Source organism: Vipera ursinii, assembly GCF_947247035.1.
Source record: "Vipera ursinii genome assembly, chromosome: 5".
NCBI lineage: Eukaryota > Metazoa > Chordata > Lepidosauria > Squamata > Viperidae > Vipera > Vipera ursinii.
In genome coordinates this window covers 63,044,415-63,068,909 of record NC_139518.1, presented here as the reverse complement: position 1 = coordinate 63,068,909, position 24,495 = coordinate 63,044,415, and the positions used below count along the sequence as shown (strand labels likewise).

At 35.4% G+C, this 24,495-nt stretch overlaps 2 protein-coding genes across 5 annotated transcripts in view; one reads left to right on the top strand and one right to left on the bottom strand.

The window, feature by feature from the left end:
- DOCK1 (dedicator of cytokinesis 1) overlaps positions 1-24,495 on the bottom strand; it is a 455,801-nt gene that overhangs the window by 268,989 nt on the left and 162,317 nt on the right. The gene's annotated exons all lie outside the window — the stretch shown is intronic.
- Positions 1-24,495, top strand: part of INSYN2A (inhibitory synaptic factor 2A) — a 106,098-nt gene that overhangs the window by 31,706 nt on the left and 49,897 nt on the right. For both annotated transcript variants that reach the window (XM_083364108.1, XM_083364107.1), the window contains exon 5: positions 15,312-15,383. In XM_083364108.1, the coding sequence (XP_083220234.1) occupies positions 15,312-15,383 (72 nt within the window). The remainder of the gene's footprint in view (positions 1-15,311; positions 15,384-24,495) is intronic.

Genomic DNA, 24,495 nt, shown 5'->3' with positions numbered 1-24,495 from the left:
AGGTTTTCACACTTATCACGATTGCAGCATCTCCATGGACACATGATCAAAATTCAGGTCCTTAGCAACTGATTCATATTTATGATGGTCAATGTCTCAGAATCATGTGATCATTTTTTGCGACCTTCTGACAAGCAAAGCCACTTTACAATCATATTACTAATTTAACAACATTTAACTGTGGCCAGAAAGGTAAAAAAATGGGGCACAACAACAGAAATTTTGGACTCAATTGTGGTCTTAAGTTGAGGACTATCTGTACTTATTATTGAAACTTGAGTTGCTCCAGAATAGCTTCACCCTAAGAAATAGATCTTATAGCTGAAACATCAAACTAAATTCCCACCTTCAGAAATGAAGTGTCAAAATAAATTTAGTGAATGTGTGTGTGTGTGTGTGTGTGTGGTGAGGGGGAGAGAGAGAGAGAGAGAGAGCCAAACAGAACATCTTTAAATATATCTTAACCAGAAAACCAGGTAGAGAAGTGGTTAGACATTTAGTCAACAAAAGAATGTTCAAGATGGGTATAGAGAAAAGAGAGAAAGTAAATAAATTGTACATGGAACACTTAGCAGTCTTGAGATAAGAGGACCTGTTTCATGGATTGATTAAAACAGAAAGAAAAAGAAAAAGAAAAGAATTATCCTGAATGCAGAGAAAGAATATGTGTCCCTCAAGGATCTGTTCTGGGATTTCTGCTTTTAGTTGGTAATCTTTTGCTAACCAAATTTGCAGATAATAAGCTACTTTATTTTAGGTGGATAAATGTATGATTGTAAAGAGCTCTCTGTAAGGCACTTTTTGAACGAAGTGAATTGTTAGCCAGATAGTAATTTAAGTAAAGTAAATTTGGGCAGATGGAAACAAAAGTTCTTAATTTTATGTTTCCAATTGTGGTTTTGAAATGTTTATAACCAGCAGGGGAAAAAAGTAATAACTAAGTGAAGGGTAAAATGTTTAGAACATAAGAGGAAAGATATGATCAAGAGAGATTAAATTATGCGTTGTATAGAAAAAGTGAACAAACATATTTGTCCTTTAGCTATTAGAACCAACCACCAGCCAGTGAAATTGATTGAAACAATTTCTAAACAAACATTACATAGCACATAAGTGGAATTCATTATCCCAAGACATAGTGAAGACCACTAACTTGGATGCATAAATTCATGGAGCCTATGTATTTCAAGAGATACTGGTTTTGAGATTCAATGGTTCCTCCACATTGGAGATGCCTCCAAATGCTAGAGGGTAGTTCTTCACCTTATGCCCGGGAATATTTGAGAAGCATCAGAATGGTCATTGTGAAAAACAAAATAGTGAAATATGACAGGCTTTGGCCTGATCCAGCTGGACTATTATTATGTACTGTAAATACTTTATTAAATGAATTGTTGTACCTATTCTTGACAAATTCAGTGACAAAATCAGTGATGCATATGAAGATGATAGTAATTAATGCTTGCATTGTGGAAACGTACAGAATAGAATAGAATAGAATAGAATAGAATAGAATAGAATAGAATAGAATAGAATAGAATTCATTTATGAAGATATTAAAAAAGTACTGAGCCTAAGATGGAGCCTTGTGGTACCCCACTGCTTACTTCTCTCCATGTGGATGTAGTACCATTGAGGACTAGTCATTGAGTATGGTTTGTCAGCCAGCTACAAATCCATCTGGTGGTGATGTTGTCTATCCCACCTTTTTCTAGCTTACTAAACAACAGGTTGTGGTCTATTTTATAAAATGCCTTACTGAAATCTAAGTATACTATGTCCCCAGCATTTTACTGGTCTACTAATTTAGTCACTTTATCAATGAATGAAATAAGATTGGTTTGGCGTAATCTGTTTTTGTATTGGCATGATCTGTGTAGTTAATTTTTATTAAAAATTGGGATTGCAATGTAAGCTTTATATATTTGAAGAGGATAATATGAGTCTTTGTTTACTTCTCTTTATGAAAAAGTAGCTATTTTCCCCTTCCACATCATCTATAGGAAGATAATAATCTTTGCATCTAGTGGCAATTAATTTTTGTAACCATGCCAAAAATGCAAACTTCTTCCCATTTCAGAAATAGTAATAAAAAAGGAATTCCCAAATCAATATGGAAATAACAACTAGACTATCTCTCTTATAGAAAATACAAGCAGTGGTACCAGATAAAATGTTTATATTAACAAGGCATGTAAATAAGAACTTTGTCTAAAAGTTGTTTCAGTAGATTCCTAACAAACATGCTACATTACACTTACATCCAGGATTTGGCTATTTAAATCTGTTTTCTAATCCTTTTTTAGAGGTACTCCAGTTATAAACCTGAATGAAGCATGGCCCAACCTCAGAATTAAGAAAACACAATAGTGCTATGCTAATTCAGTAATGAAAAGACAGTAAATATTTGTTTATATCCCATTTCTATGCTGCCCCACCTTAAATGATCAGGAAATTTAAATAAGTAAAACCATCAATCACATCAATACTAACACAGTAATACATTACATAAGCAGTCCAGATCCACCATCAGTTGAAAAAAGATAGTGTTATAAAAAGCAGGCATAATGCGTAGCCCTTTATTTAGCCCATGGTAAGATACAACATACATACATTTATTTAATATAAAATAAGGTAAGATATTTTATAGCATTTGTTTATTTTATATAAAACATTTATATAGTCATCCATCATGCTGAGGTGTGCCTCCTTTACCTTACAACATTCAGCAACAATTTCTAGGATGGGCACACAGGTAAAGCTGATCTTAATAGGGAAGATGATTCTGAGGACTTGTGGTACCAAGCCACAGAGGGCTTTAAAGATTAAAAACTAGAACCCTGAATAAGATACTTTTGAAACCAATGCTTTGGTTTGGTTTTATTATAACTGCTACAGAAAGTCTTGCAAGTCTTATTGAGTTTCTTTCTTTGTCACTTTATGTGAACTAGGGAAGTGCTTTTCTGAGATGGTTTCTCAAATTAGTTTCTTGGCCCAGACTCAAACCCTGCTTATCTGACTATTCTTTGGTAGGTGCTCTTCTTCCTTCTTCAAGGTCATTCTCTGTGGCCTATATAATAATCAGTGGGGTGACCTTGACAAAAGTGTAACATTACTAAATCCACCTCATGTTGCTAGCAATCAAGATACTATAATTTGAACCAATCACATCTAAATACTTTTCAAAGGACTCTTGGAAAAAGTACATTGCTTTAATCTTCTTGCAAGTTGATAAAAACTCATTGATGCATGCTGCTCTAGGTTAGAAAGGCCAGCTGGTGCACTAGGTGAAATTGGGTAAAAACCCTCATGATTGGCATTCCACCTTATGCTTGAAGAATAATCCATTTCCAAGGCCCCGATTGCGTACCTGATTCTTCAGAAGAGTGTAACACTGCAGGAGCCAACTTTAGGATAATTCAAATTGGAATATTCACCCGCAATTTGATACCAGTTCCAAAATTAGCTCTAGAGAGGACTGCGCTCCTCTTAAGAACAAGATATGCAACCTGGGAGACTTGGGACATGCACCTATTATTCAACTCTTGTCTTGCAAGGATTTAATATGAGCTTGGGGTTTTTTTAATTAAAGAGTTTTACAAAAAATCTTTACAATACATATGCCCAAAACCCACCCACCCCAAACCACCCCCCTTCCCCCCCACTTCCCAGAGCTGAATACAGGGTTATAAATATAATAATCATATTCTAACTAAAATTATCCATTATAAAATTAACCAAATTCATAATGTGCTTTAACTCCCCTTTAACATAGATACATTCAAATTATTAAAAACAATAATAATAACTTAAACAAGAATATAATCAATACTAATACTAAAATTAATAACAATATCCCTCTAAAATCTACTCATAAGCCAAGTGGAACTTTTTAGTCCCATATTTGTTCTGAATATAATCTATCCATCTTCTCCAAACTGAAATATATCTTTCTTGTGAATGATCCTTCAAATAAGGAGTAATCTTAGACATTTCTGCAAGATTCGATACTTTAAGTACCTATTCTTCTATAGTAGGCAAACTATCCTTCTTCCAATATTGTCCCACCAGTAACCGTGCTGCTGTTATCAAATTCAACATCAGATTGGTTTCTTTAGTATCACAATCTACAACAATACCCAATAAAAACAATTGTGGAGAAAACTTTATCTTTCTCTTAAACATTTTTTGAATGTTCCACCAAATTTTAATCCAAAAAGATTTTATATTTCTACAAGTCCACCACATATGAAAATAGGTGGCATCTAAACTACCACATCTCCAGCATTTAGACTGTAGGTTAGAATACATGTTAGACAACTTTTTGGGATCCAAATGCCATCTATAAAACATTTTATAAAAATTTTCTCTTAAGTTTTGAGCCTCAGTAAATTTAACATTTCTAACCCAGATTACCTCCCAAGTATCCAACGGAATTGGTTCCTGGATATTTTGTGCCCACTTTATCATACAATCTTTAACTAATTCCGTTTCTGAATCCAATTCAATTAAAACATTATATATCCTCTTTATATGCACACGATTTAAATCTCTAATTTGTTTTACTAAGTTTTCATCTGTAGTTGTGATGCCAACCTTCTGATCCAGCTTCCACCTAGCTTTCAATTGGGTATATTGAAACCAAGAGTAACTTATGTTTTCTTGTTTTAACTCATCTAATGATTTAAGTTGCCAATTATTCCCTTCCAATCTAAGTAATTCCTTATAGGAAAACATATCCAAACTCACTCCCATAGATACGCCTTCGATCGCGTGTCCAGGAATTCCCCAAATTGGTATTTTATAATTTAACTTATAATAATACTTTTTCCAGACACGCAACAAGGCACTTCTAAGAATATGAGATTTAAAAGCCCTATCCACCTTTTTATCATAAAGCAAATATGCATGCCATCCATATACCAAATCCCAACCCTCAAGGTGAAGTATTCTCTTATTAGTTAAATTAAGCCAATCGGCTAACCCATGTCAAGAGCACCGCATCATAATACAGTTTCAAATTCGGCGCCTTGAGTCCCCCTCTTTCCCTAGCATCTTGTAAAATCTTAAATTTAACTCTTGTTTTTTTCCCCGCCCAGATAAATTTATTAATACCCTTCTGCCATTCATCAAGGTTGGCATCCTTTTTCAATATAGGTATCATTTGAAACAAAAAGAGAAACTTCGGCAGAACATTCATTTTAACAGCTGTGATTCTTCCCAATAGAGATAATTGTATTTTTTTTCCAATTATTAAAATCCTTTTGTATCTTCAACCATAGTGTTTCATAGTTATTCTTATATAATTTTGCATTTGAAGCTGCAATATACACTCCCAAATACTTGACCTTTTTTACTATTTCAAAACCTGTTAATATATTAACATTTCCCTTTCACTCATAGACATATTCGTAGACAATATCTTGGTCTTATTACTATTTACCTTAAACCCAGAAATCTTACCATACTGAGTTATAATTTCCATCAAATCTATAACCGATTGTATCGGTTGAGATAATGTCACAACCAAGTCATCAGCAAAAGCTCTCAATCTATAATCATTCTGTTTTATTTTAATTCCCTTTATCATAGAGGACTCTCGAATTTTAATTAATAAAATCTCTAACGTTAAAACAAACAACAATGGTGATAGGGAGCATCCCTGTCTTGTACCTTTTTCAATTTTAAACGTCTCTGTTAACCCCCCATTAATTATAATTTGTGCAGTTTGTTGTTGATATATAATATGAGCTTGTTTTGTCCTATCCAGCCCCTCACATCCTCCAAATGCTTAGTCAGTACTTCCATAGCTTGCATAGAGCAGACTGAAGTTATGTTGTAGAGTTCATCACCACCATCATCATAATCATCCTACTGACATCTCCTCCTGCTCCTAGCAATTTCAAAAAGATGTTGAATAACATGATGGGTTTGGCTAGAGATTTGCTTGCAGAAAAGAATTTAGTTCCCCTTTCTTTTATAGTCCGACTGGAATATGTACAATAATCTAAGTGATGGGGGAAGGTACTCTTCCAGAGGAAATTTTGAAAGCAAGAATTAGTTACATAGGATATGCTGTTGCCCTTGTCTCATTCTGTAAGCAGAATCAACTTCTGCTGATATATTACTGAATTCCACACAAAGTCTTAAATTTTTTTGCTTTAAACCGAGATATATTGTCACCTTGCATTTTGCTGTATCAATAATAATAATAATAACAACAGTGATAAATAAATAGTGCCCCAGTGAGGCACTACCTTGACATGGTTGTGGGGTTGTGTACTCTGAGGAAGATGAGAGCTATGCCAGAAGTTCAAACATACTGGACAGGTCTCATCAGAGGAGTCAGACAAAGAGTGTCTCTCTCATAAAAAATATGGCGAGACGTAAATTTCAGAATGCCATACCGGCTCAGATGTCTCCCGGGTTAACAAGGTCTGCTCTAAATGTTGGAGTTCCTGGTTATCTGGTGAAAAATGGGTTACAGGACTCAGGACTTTTGGCTGAGCAACCAGGGCCAGCAGCTGCAGAACTACTGGAAGAAAAGGTGTTTGCCCGTCGCAAATACACAGTGATTGAAAACAAAGAAACAATTATCTGTTATTACAGATCAAGTCCAACAAGAAGAGGATATCTAAAACGAATGCACCAGTTCTGGAAAGAACAACATCCAGAATCAGAAATAACAGAACAGAGACTAGCAGATCAACGCTGATTTATAATACGAAATAAAGTATTCACAAAAACAGAATTGGGCGAACTGCAAAGGTTTACCCAGGGCAAAGAAATCAAAGCCTTGCCAGAAGTAATTCAGAATGTAGAGGCAAGCCAGGGGGAGTTGGCAGTGAAGGAATCCAGCAGAGATATACAACTGCTCTCATTTGGAAACCAGGCACCTCTTCTTCAGGAAGAACAAAGCCCTCTAACTAAAGAAATGAAAGAACTGAAACAAAGAATAACTGAGCATTTAGAACAGCATAAAAACAACAGAATAAGGCTGCCTGCATTGAAGCTTGTTCCAAAGAAACAGCTAGCACAAGCATTAAAAGATGCAAATACTGCAATATCAAGTATAAGCACCAATTCACTGCAAGAAACAAACCAACTAATGTACAGCACAGCTGCAATTATAACTGAATACCTGGGATGCAAAATCAACAAAGAAGAAAAACAAACAGTGCACCACAAAAAATGGAAGGTTAGACTATAAAATAAGAGCAGCAAGTTAAAATCACATGCAAGCAAGCTAGAACAGATGAAAGAAAAGAAGCTGAAGAACAAGACCAAAGAATACCTACCGTAATCAAGAAATACCACTTAAAAATAAGGAAGATCAAGGAAGCACTGGAAATAATAAAGCAGCAAATAACAGCTATAGCCAGAAAATCAGTAGACACGAAGCTCGAATTGCAAATTATAGGCAGAACCTCCAATTACAATCCAATCAGAAACATTTCTACCAATACATCAATGGAGAAACTGCAATGAATCAGTCAGTAACTGACAAGGAAGAAACAGTGCAGTTTTGGAAACAAATGTGGGATAACCCGAAGAAACACAACAAGGATGCGGCTTGGTTAAAAGAGGTGGATGCAAATAAAACATAAGTTGAAATGAAAGAACTAGTAATAACAACAAAAATGGCAGAAAAAAGAGCAAGAAAGATCAAAATTGGTCAGCACCAGGTGAAGATGAACACTGCATGGATTTGGGTTGAAACATCCTAACTGTTATATACCCACTCATTGCCAAGCAGTTCAACAATATACTCGAGGAGAAATTGAAAAGTGGCTAACAACTGGGAAAACCTACCTAATAATGAAAAATCCAGCAAAAGGGGCAACACCATGCAACTACAGGCCAATTACCTACTTACCAACAACTTTCAAATTGCTAACTGGTGTAGTAGCTGATGCAGTACAACAGCATCTAGTTGAAAACAATTTCTTTCCACCCGAACAGAAAGGAAACCGCCCCAATAGCAGAGGAACAAAAGATCAACTCCTAATAGACAAAATGATCTTGGAAAACTGCAAGAAAAGGAAGACCAACCTGAATGTGGCATGGATTGACTACAAAAAGGCATTTGACTCTCTGCCACATGACTGGATAATCAAGTGCCTAGAAATAACAGGAGTCAGTAGAAACATCAGAAAATTTATGCAAAGATCGATGGCACAATGGAAGACACAGTTGCAGATCAATGGTGAAAGACTGGGAGAGGTTAATATCAAGAGAGGAATATTTCAAGGAGATTCATTATCACCACTACTATTTGTTATTGCACTGTTTCCTCTGTCAACAATACTGAATAACTCAGGACATGGCTATCAAACATCAAAAACATCTGCCAGACTATCCCACCTCCTTTACATGGATGATCTGAAGCTGTATGGAAAAACATCATCTGAAATAGAATCACTATCTAATCACTATTAAATCACTATTAAATGGACAGATAGAAAACTGCCTGCCAAAGGGGTACAGAAAGCTCCTTCCACGTGCAGAAGGGAACTGAAGCATTGGGCAGGGGAAAACCTTTGTCTTCCGAGCTTCTTTTTTCCACTCCAGAGCTGCAGTATTCTTCCTGTCTGCCAGAGAGACTCCATCCCACCCTGATCCCAAGGATCAGTCAGGCAGCATTTTTGTTCTCGAGGGTGGATGAAATAAGTCCCATCTCAAAACTCAAGCTTGGATTTCAAGACAAGACTTTTTCAGCTGGCCCTCAATAATCAGGCAGCAGTTTGTGGCCCTCCCTACGTGTTTATCTGTTGATGTTCTGGGGAAACCAGTAGGGAAGATTGCAAAGGACCATCATATGATCCTAGGGCAAGTTGACAAGGGCCAGATCGCAATCATGTGACAGGGAGTGCTGCAACAGCTGTAAGTTTAGGCACAGATTGCTCAACACTTGTAATTTTGAACAGTGTGCAAATGGTTGTTAAGTGAGGATTACCTGCATTATTTTTTCTTAACTGCACAGATAGCAGTGTAACTAAAAACGTATTTAAATGACTCCATTTTTCCAACCCATACAACATAAGAGGTAGTAATATTTATAATCATTATTTGGAATGGTGATATTTACCATTTTTACCATACTTAAAATGGGATGTTCATTGTAGCAAGTTGTAATTAGAACTAAATAAAACATAATTTGTGTTTTAGCATTACTGACCCCAAAATGGGCCACCTTATGATGTTTTCTAGAATCTAATTGGACAAAAAAGTTTTTATTTCTATAATTAGGGTGTTATTAATTTCTGCATTTGGGCAGGAGCTTTTAGCCACAGTTCATGAAACAGAATTATCACTGAGCAGCTAAAGAACTAATTCAGCTGGGGATTCTCACTGATAACATATTTCTGAAACTGTTGTATAAGTTATACCATTAATTTTATCAGTGTACCTAACCTTGAAAATGAAGTAATTTCTGTTTAAATTAATTTGGCTAGGATTCAATAGAATATGTTATGCAACCATTTCTTCTTGAGTAAGACCTGAGTGATTGTAATTACATTGTTCAGTTTCTGGCTAATTACTGATAAGGTCTGAGAAAATATTGCTCTAAAAGTTTATTAGCCAGAGACAAATATATTAGAAACTTCCCTATATTGAACATACTGTATTATAATGCACAGCAGTGGTCTAGTAAATGTTCTTAAGTTCAGGTGTCCAGGGAAAGCAAAAAGAGCCCTAAGCTCCTTCAGCATCAATCCTAAATATGAAAGCTTATACTGGACCAGAATGGGGATTTCATTAGAGAGAGTTTTTTTTATGACGAGCATGCTTTTTATTCAGCTAGCTGTTCCATTTAAAATGACATTTCAATTTGGTAGATGTGACTCAGAAAGCCTTGTCATTGGGTCCAGCTTCTGAAGGAAATAATCCTATCCTGGGCCTAGTTCTTCACATAAGTTGTTATGCTAAAGACCACAGAAAGACTATTTTCCTATGATTCGGACTCAGTTTTTTTCTGTTTGAACTAGCTGTACAGTTATGTGAAAAAGGAAAGGCTTGTATTTCTGGCCCATTAGATTTCTAAGGGAAGCTGAACTAAATCTACGTTTGCATGAACTCTTTTCAGAACATTTAAAGAATATATAAAAACCTCGTGGTAATCAGGAATAGCTATCCATTAAGCCACATATTGGTTAAATCATAATTTACATCATAAGCCATAAATTTTATGTCACTTGTATAATTATGTAAATGATTTAAGTTCATCCAATTGTCAGTTGTGATGTTACAATAAAAATTGACATGAATCACCCAGACTCATTTGACTAAAGCACACTGGGGTGTGTGGGGTGCCTGGACAGAAATTTTGCCCCTTGTTTTTGGAGTCAACTAAACTATTCTGTCAAATGGAAAGTTCAATGAATTTAGGAAAATGTATAACATGATACCTGATATTGGGAGCTATGGATGGGAATTCCTGGAGCTGGTTAGTTTGAGGTTATAATCAGCCATCTGAAAGGTTTGACCTAAGCCACACAATACCTTTGGAGTGTAATACACGCAGAAGATCTTTGGTACTGTACAGTATTTAGTTTTAGTTTAGTTTTATTGTATTTGTATACCGCCCTTCTCCCGAAGGACTCAGTATTATGCTTCTTCAGTTAGAATTAGAAAATATTTCTCAGATTGAACTAGTCTGTGACCATTATAAGATAAACTGAATGTATCTGAGCTCAGGACAACCACTGTTACTGTGTATTGTGAGCCAGAAAGGCAAGTGATCCAAGTTGTAAAGTCAGTTTTCTAATTTTCTATTCAACAGCAAACACCATATTGAAACCTTATCTACTTTCACAAGAAAAGAAATTTTCTTGAAAAGAAATAAGAGGTTAATTTAAGACAAGAAATACAGCAATTGAGTGTAGTGTATTCTCCAATTTTCCTCTGAATAAAAATAGAGCTTTAGGGGCAAGGAACTATTTCATTTTCCCTATAGTTGTATATCTGACAGCTCAACCAAAATAAAAGGATAATTTATGGCTACATAAATTGGGAAATTTTACGAAAGCAAATTTAAAGGCCATTTTTCTACCTGATGCCACATTTAAACTTCTTTGGATTCTTAACTGGATTTAAAATGATGCAGCCTCTAACTTACTCATAAATAAAAGTCAAAGCAAGACAATATATAAATATCCATGAAATTATTATGACTGCCAAGAATATTAAGCATAGCTTCTTTGTTTCAGAGTTTGTCATATTTCAAGGCTACATAATATGTACATAAGTATTTTGCCTTTTCTTACTTAATTTAAGTAAGGCTTAAATTAAAGATTATAGCCTGATTGATTTAACAAGGGTGGGAGGTTTTTTTTTGGGGGGGGGGTGTTATATTTTGTTTACATGTATACATTCCTCTTGGTCTGAAAAATGATGTCATGATATAATAAAAGCAGGGATGTAAAAAATTGCAGCCCACTATTGGGGAAGAACCCCAATACTGTTAAGAACCCAATACTCTTACCACTTTGCAAATACTAATAATACTTAAAGCATCCCTAAATCTGAATCCAATTCTGGGAGTCCTGTGGTAGAAGAATACATCCCTGGTATTAGCAATAACACTGGACATCATATTTCTAGCCTTCAAATGATATTTTTGTGTGTCTTGCCATAACTGGAACTAGTGCTGTTTTTTTCACCCAAATGTTTGTGCAGCTAATAGAAATTAGTGTAGCTGAAAGTTTTGTACTGTGTTTCCCCAAAAATAAGCCCTACCCCAAAAATAAGCCTTAGTTTTGGGGCAAGGCGCATGCCTAAAAATCAAGCTGGGGTGGAGGTGCCCCACGCACCTGCACCACTTACTGTTACAGCCAGGCCTCCCATGAATCAACACCTGCCTCTCACCGGCCCACTTCTGTGGTGTCCCCCTGGCCTGCATTTCACTGTCAGAGGCCTTCCGGAAAGGCTTCTGATAGCAAAAAGCAGGCCAGAGCTTCATTCTCAGCTGCAGAGACATTTTCTTTTGGCCGCAGAAGAAGTGGGCCAGCTGGGGGGAGCTGTTGGTGCCACCACAGCATGATGAGTGGAAAAGTCATCTCCCGAAAATAACACCTGGTGCCTCTTTTAGAGGCAAAAAAAAAAGAATGGGTCTTATTTTCAGGGAAACCCGGGTAGTTATGAAAATGAACAATATAATATTCATTTGAAATGAATGTGACATACTGATACTGGGTGACGCCATGGATGACATTTATGACATCCAATCTGCCATAAATAAAGCCTAAATTTTATTTTCTATCTTGGACATCTAGTGGCTCATCCCTATCATTTATACCCTCCCATGTATATTGTTTTGTTTCAACTAGAGAAGTTTCAGTATCATAACTGTAAAGTATAGGTACAAGGACAGCCCAAGAAAGTTGACATTAAATGAGGATCTGTTGCTACGCCTACTGTTCTATTCTACTAAGTATTTTCCTATAGCCACTTTTCCCTAGGAGCAGCAGCACCACTAGTCTGTATCTAGCTGGCCACCATCCCATAGATATCGCTGAGGGTTTCATTTGTTCTCATGTCACAATTCATTACTCTAATGATTCCTATAGAGAGATCCTCACATAACAACCCAAAAAGCCAATATTGCTCTTTGCTTTTGGGGCAGTGAAGCAACAGCTGTGGTAAGGGACTTGGGACAGTTCACTGGTCATCCTGATTGGTCACTCACAGAAGGTTCTTGGTTTCACCTAATAGTTTGTATATGGTTGCATTTTCATACAATTTTCAATACAAGCATAAAGTGGAAAAAGATATTCATAGATTGTAAAATTATTCAGAAAATAGATGTTGCTAACCATTGCATCCTAAACAACAAACATGAATTGATACTTGTAATTAAAGCACAACACAAGTATTTAATTTCAGATTATTAGAATCTCCTGCTGTATGATTTTTTTCATTGCTGAAATGTTAAAATGATTTCTCTATTCATATTGCAATAAATTAAGATAGAAATTAGGCACAGACAACATTTATAAGACAGTTATATCTGGGCAATGAATTAAGTATAGATGTATTACATCCTACAGTAGTGCTTTAAAGTTGTGAACCTTTTGAATTTTCAGAAGTTTTGTATAAATATGATCTGAAACTAGATAAAAAGAGCATAATTAAGGAAATGACAAAACTGAAACATCTCATTAATTGAAATATTTCACTCTAATTTCACATTCAAATGAACTGATGATCATATACTTTAGCCACACACAGGTATGCAGCTTTGGATCATTTTTCTCAATAAATAAATATAATGTTTTTGACCTACATTTTTACCAGACTTTAACCTATATCAGAGCTTTGTATTAGACAATTACTGTTCATTTCAAAATGACGTGTGTGTGTGTGTGTGTGTGTGTGCGTGTGTGTATATAATTTGAATGCACCTTGACTGACTGATGAGAATATAAGAAGTTAAAAATGATCATCTCAGCCTCCCAAATTCTTTATTAGCAATTTGAATAATTTACACAAATAATGAGCTGTCATAAATTGACTATATCCTGTGGATAAGCCTTGAGTCAGGCCAAAGCAAGAAAGAAAGAGTTAATTAGCAAGGTGCATTCAAAAAGCCTTGACAAATTCTTAACACATATTTCCCTTGCCTTCTAGCTAATAAAAGAGAGAAAGAACCTGTGGCTCAGGAAGTTAAAACAACTGCCTAATATATAATCAGCCCAGGTTTGAATCTCAGATAAAGGGTATGACTGACTGATGAGAACATAAGAAGCTCGAAATGATCATCTCAGCCTCCCAAATTCTTTATTAGCAATTTGAATAATTTACACAAATAATGAGCTGTCATAAGTTGACTATATCCTGTGGATAAGCCTTGAGTCAGGCCAAAGCAGGAAAGAAAGTTAATTAGCAAGGTGCATTCAAAAAACCTTGACAAATTCTTCACACACACACACACACACACACACACACAAATATATGTGAGATTCAAGGTGCTGGTTATCACCTATAAAGCCCTACATGGCCTGGGTCCGGGGTATTTGAGGGAACACCTGCTGCCGGCATCAAATGCCCTTCGCCCAGTGCGCTCCCACAGGGAGGGTCTGCTCAGGGTCCCACCGGTAAGAGATTGCCGGCGGGTGACACCCAGGGATAGGGCCTTCTCAGTGGGGGCGCCTGCCCTCTGGAACCAGCTGCCAGTGGAGCTGAGGACTGCCCCCGACCTCCGGTCATTCCGCCGGGGCCTGAAGACCTGGCTCTTCGAGCTCTCGGGCCCAGGCTGAGGAGTAATTTATTTTAATCGGGGTTTTAATTGCACAGGGTTAGTTTAATCTTTTTAAAATTGGTTTTAACTTTTGTATTGCTGGTTTTTAACTCCCTGTAAACCGCCCTGAGTCCTCAGGGAAAGGGCGGTATATAAATGTAATAAAATAAAATAAATATTTGAGGGAACACCTGCTGCCAGCATCAAGTTCCCTTCGTCCAGTGCGCTCCCACAGGGAGGGTCTCCTCAGGGTGCCGCCGGTTAAAGACTGCCGGCGGGTAACACCCAGGGGTAGGGCCTTCTCAGTGGGTGCGCCTGCCCTGTGGAACCAGCTGCCTGCGGAGCTTAGGACTGCCCCCAACCTCCGTTCATTCCGCCGGGACCTGAAGACCTGGCTCTTCGAGCTCTCTGGCCCAGGCTAAGAATATTTTTAATTTTAATTTTAACTGGGTTTTAATTTTCTCAGGGTTCTATTTAATCTCTTTTAATTTGTTTTAACGTTTGTATTGACTGTTTTTTAAATGCCCTGTAAACCGCCCTGAGTCCTTTGGGAAAGGGCGGTATATAAATCTAAATAAAATAAAATAAATAAATAAATATACACACACATACACATATATAGCTCAAAAAATAAAGGGAACACAAGATAAGACATCCTACTATTAAATACAGTACATTGTGTTGTTTAAGTGTTCCCTTTATTTTTTTGAGCATCAAAAAACAATGAAGCTTGTTTATTGAATGACTTCTAAAATTTAGCAATCATGTCACTGCATTCCCTTTGGACAATATGTATCATTTGAATAGACAAAATCTAATAAAAACATTGTGACAGGCATGTACAATCCACAATGTGTAAATCATGCTTAGGCAGCTTGATTTCAGTTGTCAATATATTAACAAACTGTGTTTCCTGAATATCAAAATGTGTAACTATTCTTATGTGCCTAAATGCAGGTACAAAACTGACAACCAATAGAATAAGAAGTTAAAATTGGGTTCTATCCCTCCATCTACTTAAAACAATGAAGAAGCAATTCTTCTAATAATATAATGTATTATATATTCTTAGGCTTTCATATCGGACTGGTCAAGACACATCCAATTGTGACACATGTAGGAACAGTGCGTGTATAATCTATAGGTAAGTAACTTCTCATGTTTCCACTTTTCAAATTGGATAAAAATAATTTTATTTGTAGTGGAAATTGCATGCAAGCCACTGTTTTAAATTGGTATTTCAGCATGAATGCTCTTAAGAACAGGAAATTAATGTTTATTGTACTATAAAGCTAATTTATAAGGTATTTAAATACTAGAAAGAAGAGAAATGAGATGAGGATAATGGTACGCATTAACTTGTACAATGATAGAATAGAAATTTGTGGCAAATATTTCATCAAAATATATTTTTTCATTGAAATAACTTGAGGTCTACAATAATACATTTGAAAACAAGTAACAGTAGAAATTATGAATACTCCGAACATTACCTTTTAAAAATGGTACACAGCATATATTTGTAATGTTTAGCTTAAAGATGGAATGTCTTATATGAATGTGCATACTTTTTACATTCAAACAACAAATAGAATAGTGACTTAGCCTTATGCATGATACTTTCATGGTCAAATCAAAAATACTTTATTGCAAATATAGCCTTAGTTAAAATATGTATACAGGTGGTCCTCAATAACACTGATTCAGCAGCCCTTTTAAGTTATGACGGTGCTGAACGAGTCATTCTTAGGACTGGTCAACAAAGTTCCAGAAGCATCCCCAAGGTCACGAGATTGCCATGTGGGACCTTCACTGTCAGCTTCTGAGAAGCAAAATCAATGAAGAAGCTGGCAGCAGGTGGCAAATGGTAGCCATGTAATGTCATGTTTAATGACATTGCAGGATTTGCTTAACGATAGCATCCAAAAGTGCCATAACAATGTCACTAAGCAGCACTGTCATGTGACACTGTGCTTCAAAATTGTGTTGCTAGCAACAATTCTGATCCCAATTATCGTAGTTAACTGGGGATTACCTGTAATAGATTATGTATCAACATGCATTTGTAAATAATTCCCACCTCCAGAAATTGGAAAAGTAGCAAGCTGGTAAAAGCATAGATTTTAATTACCGGTATTCTTCACAAAACTAGAATGAGTAGATAAATATTAAAAGTAACAAATATACATATACGTCTACACATACATTGCCTGATGTAGCATTTAAATTATCTTACAGTGGTATATATTGTTATATTTAATATGTTTATAAGTGATGAGAATCCTGCACCTTGTATTGGTTGAACAGTTTTCTGGAACAATCAGTGGCGAAAATTTGTTATATTGACTGGATAAACTATGAAGTAATTGTTGCCAGAAATAATGTAGATGTTTTAGGATACAGGAACTACATTTCTAAGTATTTTTGTCTCACATCTTGTGCTGTCTGCTTGCATAATCCATCAAGCATAAATCTGTGCAGTATCGATTGAGCTGCAGAGTCTAATGCCATCTCATTCGTTCTTCTCCGTAATGCATGCCATTAAAGAGATGAGGAGTTTGACTTCAAAAGTTCTTGGGGAATAAATTGGCTTTAGGTGAATGTTACTTCATACTTTTAAATTGTATACAAGCAACTAATATTTTGGGCTATACAACTGAGCTTTAGCAGTTAAGTGTTGCATAAGGGTTTTTTACTGATACAAGCTAAGTACTATGATTGTAAGAATCCTGAAATATTGTGCATGAAAAGCCATACAAGTAATCCTCATGTTACAATGGCAGTTGGGACTGGATTTGTCATTGCTAAGTGATGTAATCATAACAGAATAACAGGGGTTGGAGGGGACCTTAGAGATCTTCTAGTCCAACCGCCTGTTCAGGCAGGAAACCCTATATACCATTTCAGACAAATGGCTGTCCAATCTCTTCTTAAAAACTTCCATTGTTGGAGCATTCACCACTTCTGGAGGCAGGTTGTTCCACTGATTAATTGTTCTAAAAGTCAGGAAATTTCTTCTTAGTTCTAGGTTGCTTGTCTCCTTGATTAGTTTCCATCCATTGTTTCTTGTTCTGCCTTCAGGAGCTTTGGAAAATAGCTTGATCCCCTCTTCTTTGTGGCAACCACTAAGATATTGGAACACTGCTATCAGAAAGACCCCTAGTCTTTCTCTTCATTATTTTTATTTATTTTAATTCCATTTATATCCCGCCCTTCTCCGAAGACTCAGGGCGGCTTACAAGCTTAGCAGTTAAACTAGACATACCCAATTCCAGCAACTGTTCTTTATATATTTTAGCCTCCAGTCCCCTAATCATCTTTGTTGCTCTTCTCTGCACTCTTTCTAGAGTCTCAACATCTTTTTTACATTGGGGTGTCCAAAACCAGGTGCAGTATTTCAAGTGTGGTCATACCAAGGCGTTATAAGTGGTATTAACATTTCACCTGATCCTGGTTCTGTCCCTCTGTTAATGCAACTAGGACTGTGTTGGCTTTTTTGGCAGCTGCAGCACATTGCTGGCTCATATTTAAGTGATTGTCCACTAGGACTGAGATCCTTTCACAATTACTACTATTGAGCCAGATAACACTTATACTATACTTGTGCCTTTGGTTTTTCTTGCCTAAATGTACTTTTTTCCACCTCTGAATTTCATTTTGTTAGATAGTGCCCAATGTTCAAGTCTCTCCAGATCCTTCTGTATGTTAAGCCTATCTTCTGGAGTGTTGGCTATTGATGCCAGCTTGGTCTCATCTGCAAATTTGGTGAGTTCCCCATCTATCCCCTCATCCAAATCATTGATGAAACTGTTATAGAGTACTGGGCCTAATATTTCCCTCCCATGTAGATACAGTTCCATTGAGGACTACATGTTGAGTGCAGTTGGTCAGCCAGTTACAGTCACAAAGTGCATCATATGACCACAATGTTTAGCAACAACAGTTCTGGTTGCTAAAACCCAAGATGTAGAGGAATTATGCAGGAATAGTGGAAGTCCCAAGTCCCATTGTTTAGCACTGTTACAACTTTGAATGGTTGCTGAACAGGTGGGCGGTAAGCAAAGACTACCTCTTGTTTATTGTTCATCAATGTTCCAAAATCCAGGAAGGAGAGATTCCTTATCCTTGTATTTTTAAAGAACTGTTGTTTCATGGACCCCACTTCCATCTTTCAGCAGCCTAAGATAGTGAACAGCTAAATTTTAGTAATATACTATAATTATTGTCAGTGTGTGGGCATGGGTGTGTTTTAAACAAAGATAGAAACAGAAGGGGCAATTCTGAGAGGTTTGGGGATTTTTTTCATTTCTATCTGGAAAATGCCCCATCTGCCACTACTTTCCCCATTTTGGTATGTTTTAAAAATAGAACTGGGAATAGACCTTGAGAAGCAAATTGTTTTCATCCTCTGTCAAGCAATAACATTTGATAACATACGTTGGAAGATTGACACTTTCCTTTTACTCTCAGATAGTATTTAGACTGTTTGGAAGAATTTAAGAGTAAAATGGATGAAGTTTGCCTTCCAGAGACTTCTTGTTGCCATTCTTGTCCTAAAAAGTCCACGATACTTGGATTGGAAAAATCAGCTCTTCCCTTTCAATAAGTTTCTTATTTTATGGAGGATTTTTGGAAGTCAGGAAGGTAATGTAACTCCCAATCTCTCCAGCTTTACACAGCTGTGCCTCACAAATCAGTCAGATCCTGTGCTACTTTAATAGCAAATATTTCTTTTAATTTTTCTTTACTCAGGAATAGCAGCTATAATGATTTATACACCATGTCCCTCTGTAAATCCATTTTCTGGCTTATAGCAATTCTTTCCTCTTCCATTTCCATAACATTTTCTTGACAGATGCCATCATCAGAAGTGATATACTGATCTATTTGCTAGGGAATAGAATACACTAATCAAGCAGTTTCCTTTTTTGCTATAACTTCTTGTGAATCTAAAAATAAACTTATGATTTGAATGGTTACTTGAGATCATTATTCATCACTTTAGAAGTAACTGTTCACTTATTGAAGCACAATCCATAAATCCATTATATGCATTTCTTTACCTCTGGAAAACACCCTTTATTTAATGTAATTGCAATATATTTCATTCACTGATTTTATCCACGCCTTTTTTCTAATTCCCATTCCTACTATTTTATATGCATAATAACTTAATTACATTAGAATAAAATCTTTGACATTTTATCCCAGCCTGCTCAAAAGTCTCTGAAAGTGACTTGTTTATTTATTTATTAATTCTTACAAGTATATATAAATAAGACTATAATCTACACTGTAAATAAATCCAGAAATACACCCCATCTGTACACCTCTTAGGGTTTATTTATGCAGATAAATATGTTTTTAAAATAGGTAAAATTCTTAATGTATTTTTACATTGAAATAATATTATAAATTAAACGTAGGGCAGAATGATTGGCAGACATGATTGGCTGACCCAACCATATTGGGAATTCATAGTATGCAAGTAAATGTAACTTTATCCTAATTAAGTTGGGAATTCAAATAATTCCTTAACCAACCTGCTTCCTTTTTCTATTTCTAGTAAATATCAGTTGGGGGTCATATCAAGCGGTGGAAGTGCATTCAAAATGAATAAAGTTTCACCCATCTCTCATGCTGATTTCCACTGCTTTGTTCATTTTAGACCAGGGGTGTCAAACTCTTAATGTCACGTGATGTGTCACGACGTATCCTGACTTTTTTGCCATTGCCAGCAATGGGGTGGGTGCGGTTCCGCTACGATGCATCCGGCCCAGAGGCCGGCAGTTTGACACCCCTGATTTAGACAGCATCTTCTCTGGCTAGGAATATGCCAATGCATCCTAATTCGCTCCACATCAACATCAAATACATTTTTCTGCATGCTTTTTCACCTAAAATCTTTTAAAAAAACAAGCTGTTCATCCCTGCTGCTTATATTTAAAGCATATTTTAATAGATGACAATAATTAGCAGCCTCCTTTCACTGCTGCCAGAGCAGGCCATTTTTTATACTCTTGCATCACCTTATCCATGTTTTTACTAGGAATATATTCATTGCCATGTCTCCTTTCGGATTTTAATTGCTGAAGAGGAGGTGCCTTTCCTTTGGCACTGTAATATTTAGGGAAGGTATTAAAGAGGGAGATGGGTCATGGGGGGGATCCCCCAAGACAGTTGCTTTTCTCATTTTCACCCTCTTTTATACATACGTGTCCATGCACACATATTAAGAAAAGCATACTCATTCAGCAGAAGAAAAGTAGAAATTTAATAATATACCTGCCAACATCAATGAAAAATAGATGGTGAGTTAGCATAAAGCATGGATTGAATCTCTAGAACCACCCTTTGCCAACACCTATTATATTTCAAGCCAAGTCAGTTAGCTCCTTGAAATATTGTATATAAGAATTCCTACACAGAGCAGAGGTGCTTATAAATGTCATATAAGTGAATCTCTTTTTAAACTGATTTTAATGAAACACACATACACAGATAAAACCCAAACATCCTGGGGTAATAAAACTTTTACTTTCAGAGCTATCCAACTGTATCCTCACATGCCATGTACAACATAACTGCGAAAGTGGAGTTCAGAAATCATTACATGCATTTATTTTTTTAAATCAAGCTGATGTGGATTCCTCATTATTCATGTTATATGGAATGGTAGCTAAAGTCCAATTAAAGCCCATAATTGATAGAATATTGAGTTCAAATATTTAAGTTTTTATGGTAATATCTGATTATTTGGGTAAAGTGAATGGTATTTGTTATATTGGTACTCTTTGTTTTCTGCTTTTCCTGAAAATTAGTTGGCAATAATGGCTTTGGATACTGCTGCTGAGAGGGAGAAGGGGAGAGAGACAGACATGCCAAAATCAAGGGTTTGCTGGGGCATATTGCTGAAGCTCAGTGTTTAGGGCTTTCTAAGATATAAAAAATATATTACAATAAAGTATGAAAATGAGGTAATTAAAACTAAACAGGAGGTGAAGAATCTGCAGTTTTCAACAGTTCAAGTTAAATTACCAGTGATGGCTAAATGATGGCAGTATGACCAATAGCGAGTGATAATAGATTTATGGTTCAGCAACATCTGAGGGCCTCAAGTTTTCTTCTGAACAGGATCCGCCCACAAGAGACCAAGGAAATTGGGCTTGTACTGAGTATACATTGATATCAACACTTTTCTTTCCAGTTAATTATTTCCAGTTAACTTCTCTAACAAAGTAATTTATTTTCCTGTTAGCCTGCCTGGTTTGTTGTATTTTTGTTTCTTGTATGGTATTGGCTGCAGGTCTTTGTAACAAGTCTTTCTTTAGAAATTTACCACTCTCATAGGTAATCAAAGACTGAAAATACAAGCTGCCCTACTTGCAGTGAGTAGCAACTTCCACATAGGCTGTGGAATAGCAAGAGAGGGAGAGACGCCTCAAGGCTTCAATTCTGAGTTTATTTCCCTTGGTATTTGGTAATAACAGATTGCTTGCAGTCTATTTCTCATGCTAGCTGATTGGCTGCACCTTGCCTGTGTTAATCACATTATTGTGAATAAAACATTATAGGAACTCATTTGATAATGTTTCTAAGGACAAGGGTCCAGGGGAGAATTGCCTGAAAATATAGTTTCTGCTCTACCAGATCAAATACCTTGCCCTTTTAACTTTACCATCAACAGTCTACATCTTGAAAACTTGAAAATATTTATGCAGAATAATATGCAGAAAACTACACATGGCATGGGTAATATTTTCTTCAAATAATTTTTATTTAAAATTGTAAATAGAATATAAATTAATGCAACTTCAAAAAACTAGAGATACAAAAAGAAAAATAAAGGCAAAATATGTAAAAAGGTAAATAAAATAACTTCCCTTTCATCCAACAAGTAAAAACAATTTTAATATCACCATCTCCTATATAACATATACTGTCTTTACCCCATAACTCATCTCTTAACTCTAAAATCCTAAAAACAAATGTCTCTGATTTCCTTACTGGATTTTGCAGATAAAAGAATGAATGAAGATATAATTAATTATTTTAAGCTGGATTTAACAAACTAACACTGTATTTCTCACTTGAATGTTTAACAAACTTAATTTTTAACCCCATCAAATATAATCCCATAGTTTATTTTCTATTCATTTTTTGACCTCATAATTTTTCAGAATTTACAGACTTCTTTTGTAATCCAGTAAGAAAAAGTTATTTGGACCACTTGTCTGTTTGTATATCTCCTTTAAGCAGTGGAATATCCATCAGTTTTATTTGAACATTCAGATGAAAATATCTTTCTCTTTGATATATTTAAATCCACATTAAAATTAATTTCAAACTTAATTGTAGCTTGTTCTTCTGTGACTTTATTGACACATAATCTATTAATATCAAATAATTTTGATGACCAGAATTCAAAAATGTCCATCAAAGATTTTTGTTCCATTTTCTTAACTAGATGAACTGTTTCCTAACTCTCTAGTATCTCAAACCTTCAAGATCCCATTATCATGTTTCCTCTTTAAAAAAAAAACCCAAATTATCACCATTTCCAACAATAATCCAAAAAAATAGTATTTTTTATAAAACATTTAAAATCACCCTCTTTTTCCAAGGGGAAAGTATCTCACCTAATGAATACAGGAAAAATCTTTTTGGTCTGAAGTGTCTTAATATTTCCAATTCAGTAAAAAAAAATGATCTCCAAAAAGTGATAAAGAAATGAGGCACCATCTTTCATCCCTAAAAGATTGTGTTACAAATGTGAACTTGATGGTATCCCTCAAGTCACAACTACTCAACTCAAAAGTCAATTGCAGAATGATGATTCCTGCCATCTACTTATAGGTAGTGGGTGTCCAGAGTCACATGGGTGCTAATCTTTCTTCTTACACATATATCCCAGTAATTTATAGCAAAAAATACTGTATTGTTTGTCAAATGAAAATATTTTAATGTCACTGAAGATAATAGATAAATATGATTAAGACCCTCACCTTGTAACTTCAAACAGTCTGTATCCTTAAAAATGCAACAGATTCAGTTCATTTTAATGTATTAATAAGGGAAGAAAAAGGAGACCCCAAATCTTTATGATTATTACATGGATTATTATTTTGTGTACATTGCTCAATCAGACTAAATAGATCCTTTAAGAATGAAAAATAAGATCAATTATATCTTCCATTCAGAATCAGCCATATATTTTATAAAATACAAAACAAATTTATCACTGGATAAAATTTATGTATAAAAATATTAGATTGTTAGTAGTAAGGTACTCTTAAGTACACATAAATTTGTGCCTTATTGAGTTATGATTCAGAGACAACTGCATGTGTGCAGAAGTTTTATTAATCCTATGTTGTTTTAAGTAAGTTGATAAAACCAACTGAGAATATATTCCTTCCATAATTATTTCCTAAGAGACTCGCCCCTTACGCTCTCCCTTAAAAATAGTCTTTTAATATTTTGTACATTGATCCATAAGCAATTATCATGAAATTATTTCAATGACATAACCATTTAAAGCTTTCATAACTGCTTTCAGTTTATTTAGGAAACCTGAATGCTCTGTAAACTAATGCAAGGTTATTTCAGGTTCAGCACAAAAAAAATAATCTGAAATCTACTATGATAAATTTCTGCAGTGAAAAATTGATTAAAACACTATAATATTGAAGTTCTTGAATAATGCTAGCAAAAAACAAACGAACCTATCATTTGGCTGTTTTTTTTTCTCTTTCTCCAAAAAACATACTACTTAATATTTTAATTTCATCCTAAATATGGTTCTCCTAATACCTAATTCTGAGATCAACTGAAAACAAAATATAACTTGTGAAATGTAATCACTCGGTGCAAAATTTAAAATAAATAAAAAATATTAAGAGCACCAGAATAGATGAAAACTGATATAAAATCAGCACCAATTTAGGTGTGAATAGGCATGTGTTTGATCATAGAATGAGAGGATCTGCATTTAAAATTCTCCAAGATAAACACAGTAAGTCTTGAAGCAATGTCTGTTTAATTAATTTTGTAATGAACAGTGAGTTGCTGTGTACAGTCAGTTCAGCCTATTTGCAGCCAGTTTTTCACTCAGCAAACAGCCTAAATGCACTTTGTGACCCAAAGTGGTCCATCAGGTTATGTACAATTCTGATATGTGAACTAGGGAAAAAAAAGCCATGTCCTCTTGTAACATATTATAACATATTATAAACAAACATTATTTTTGTTTAGTC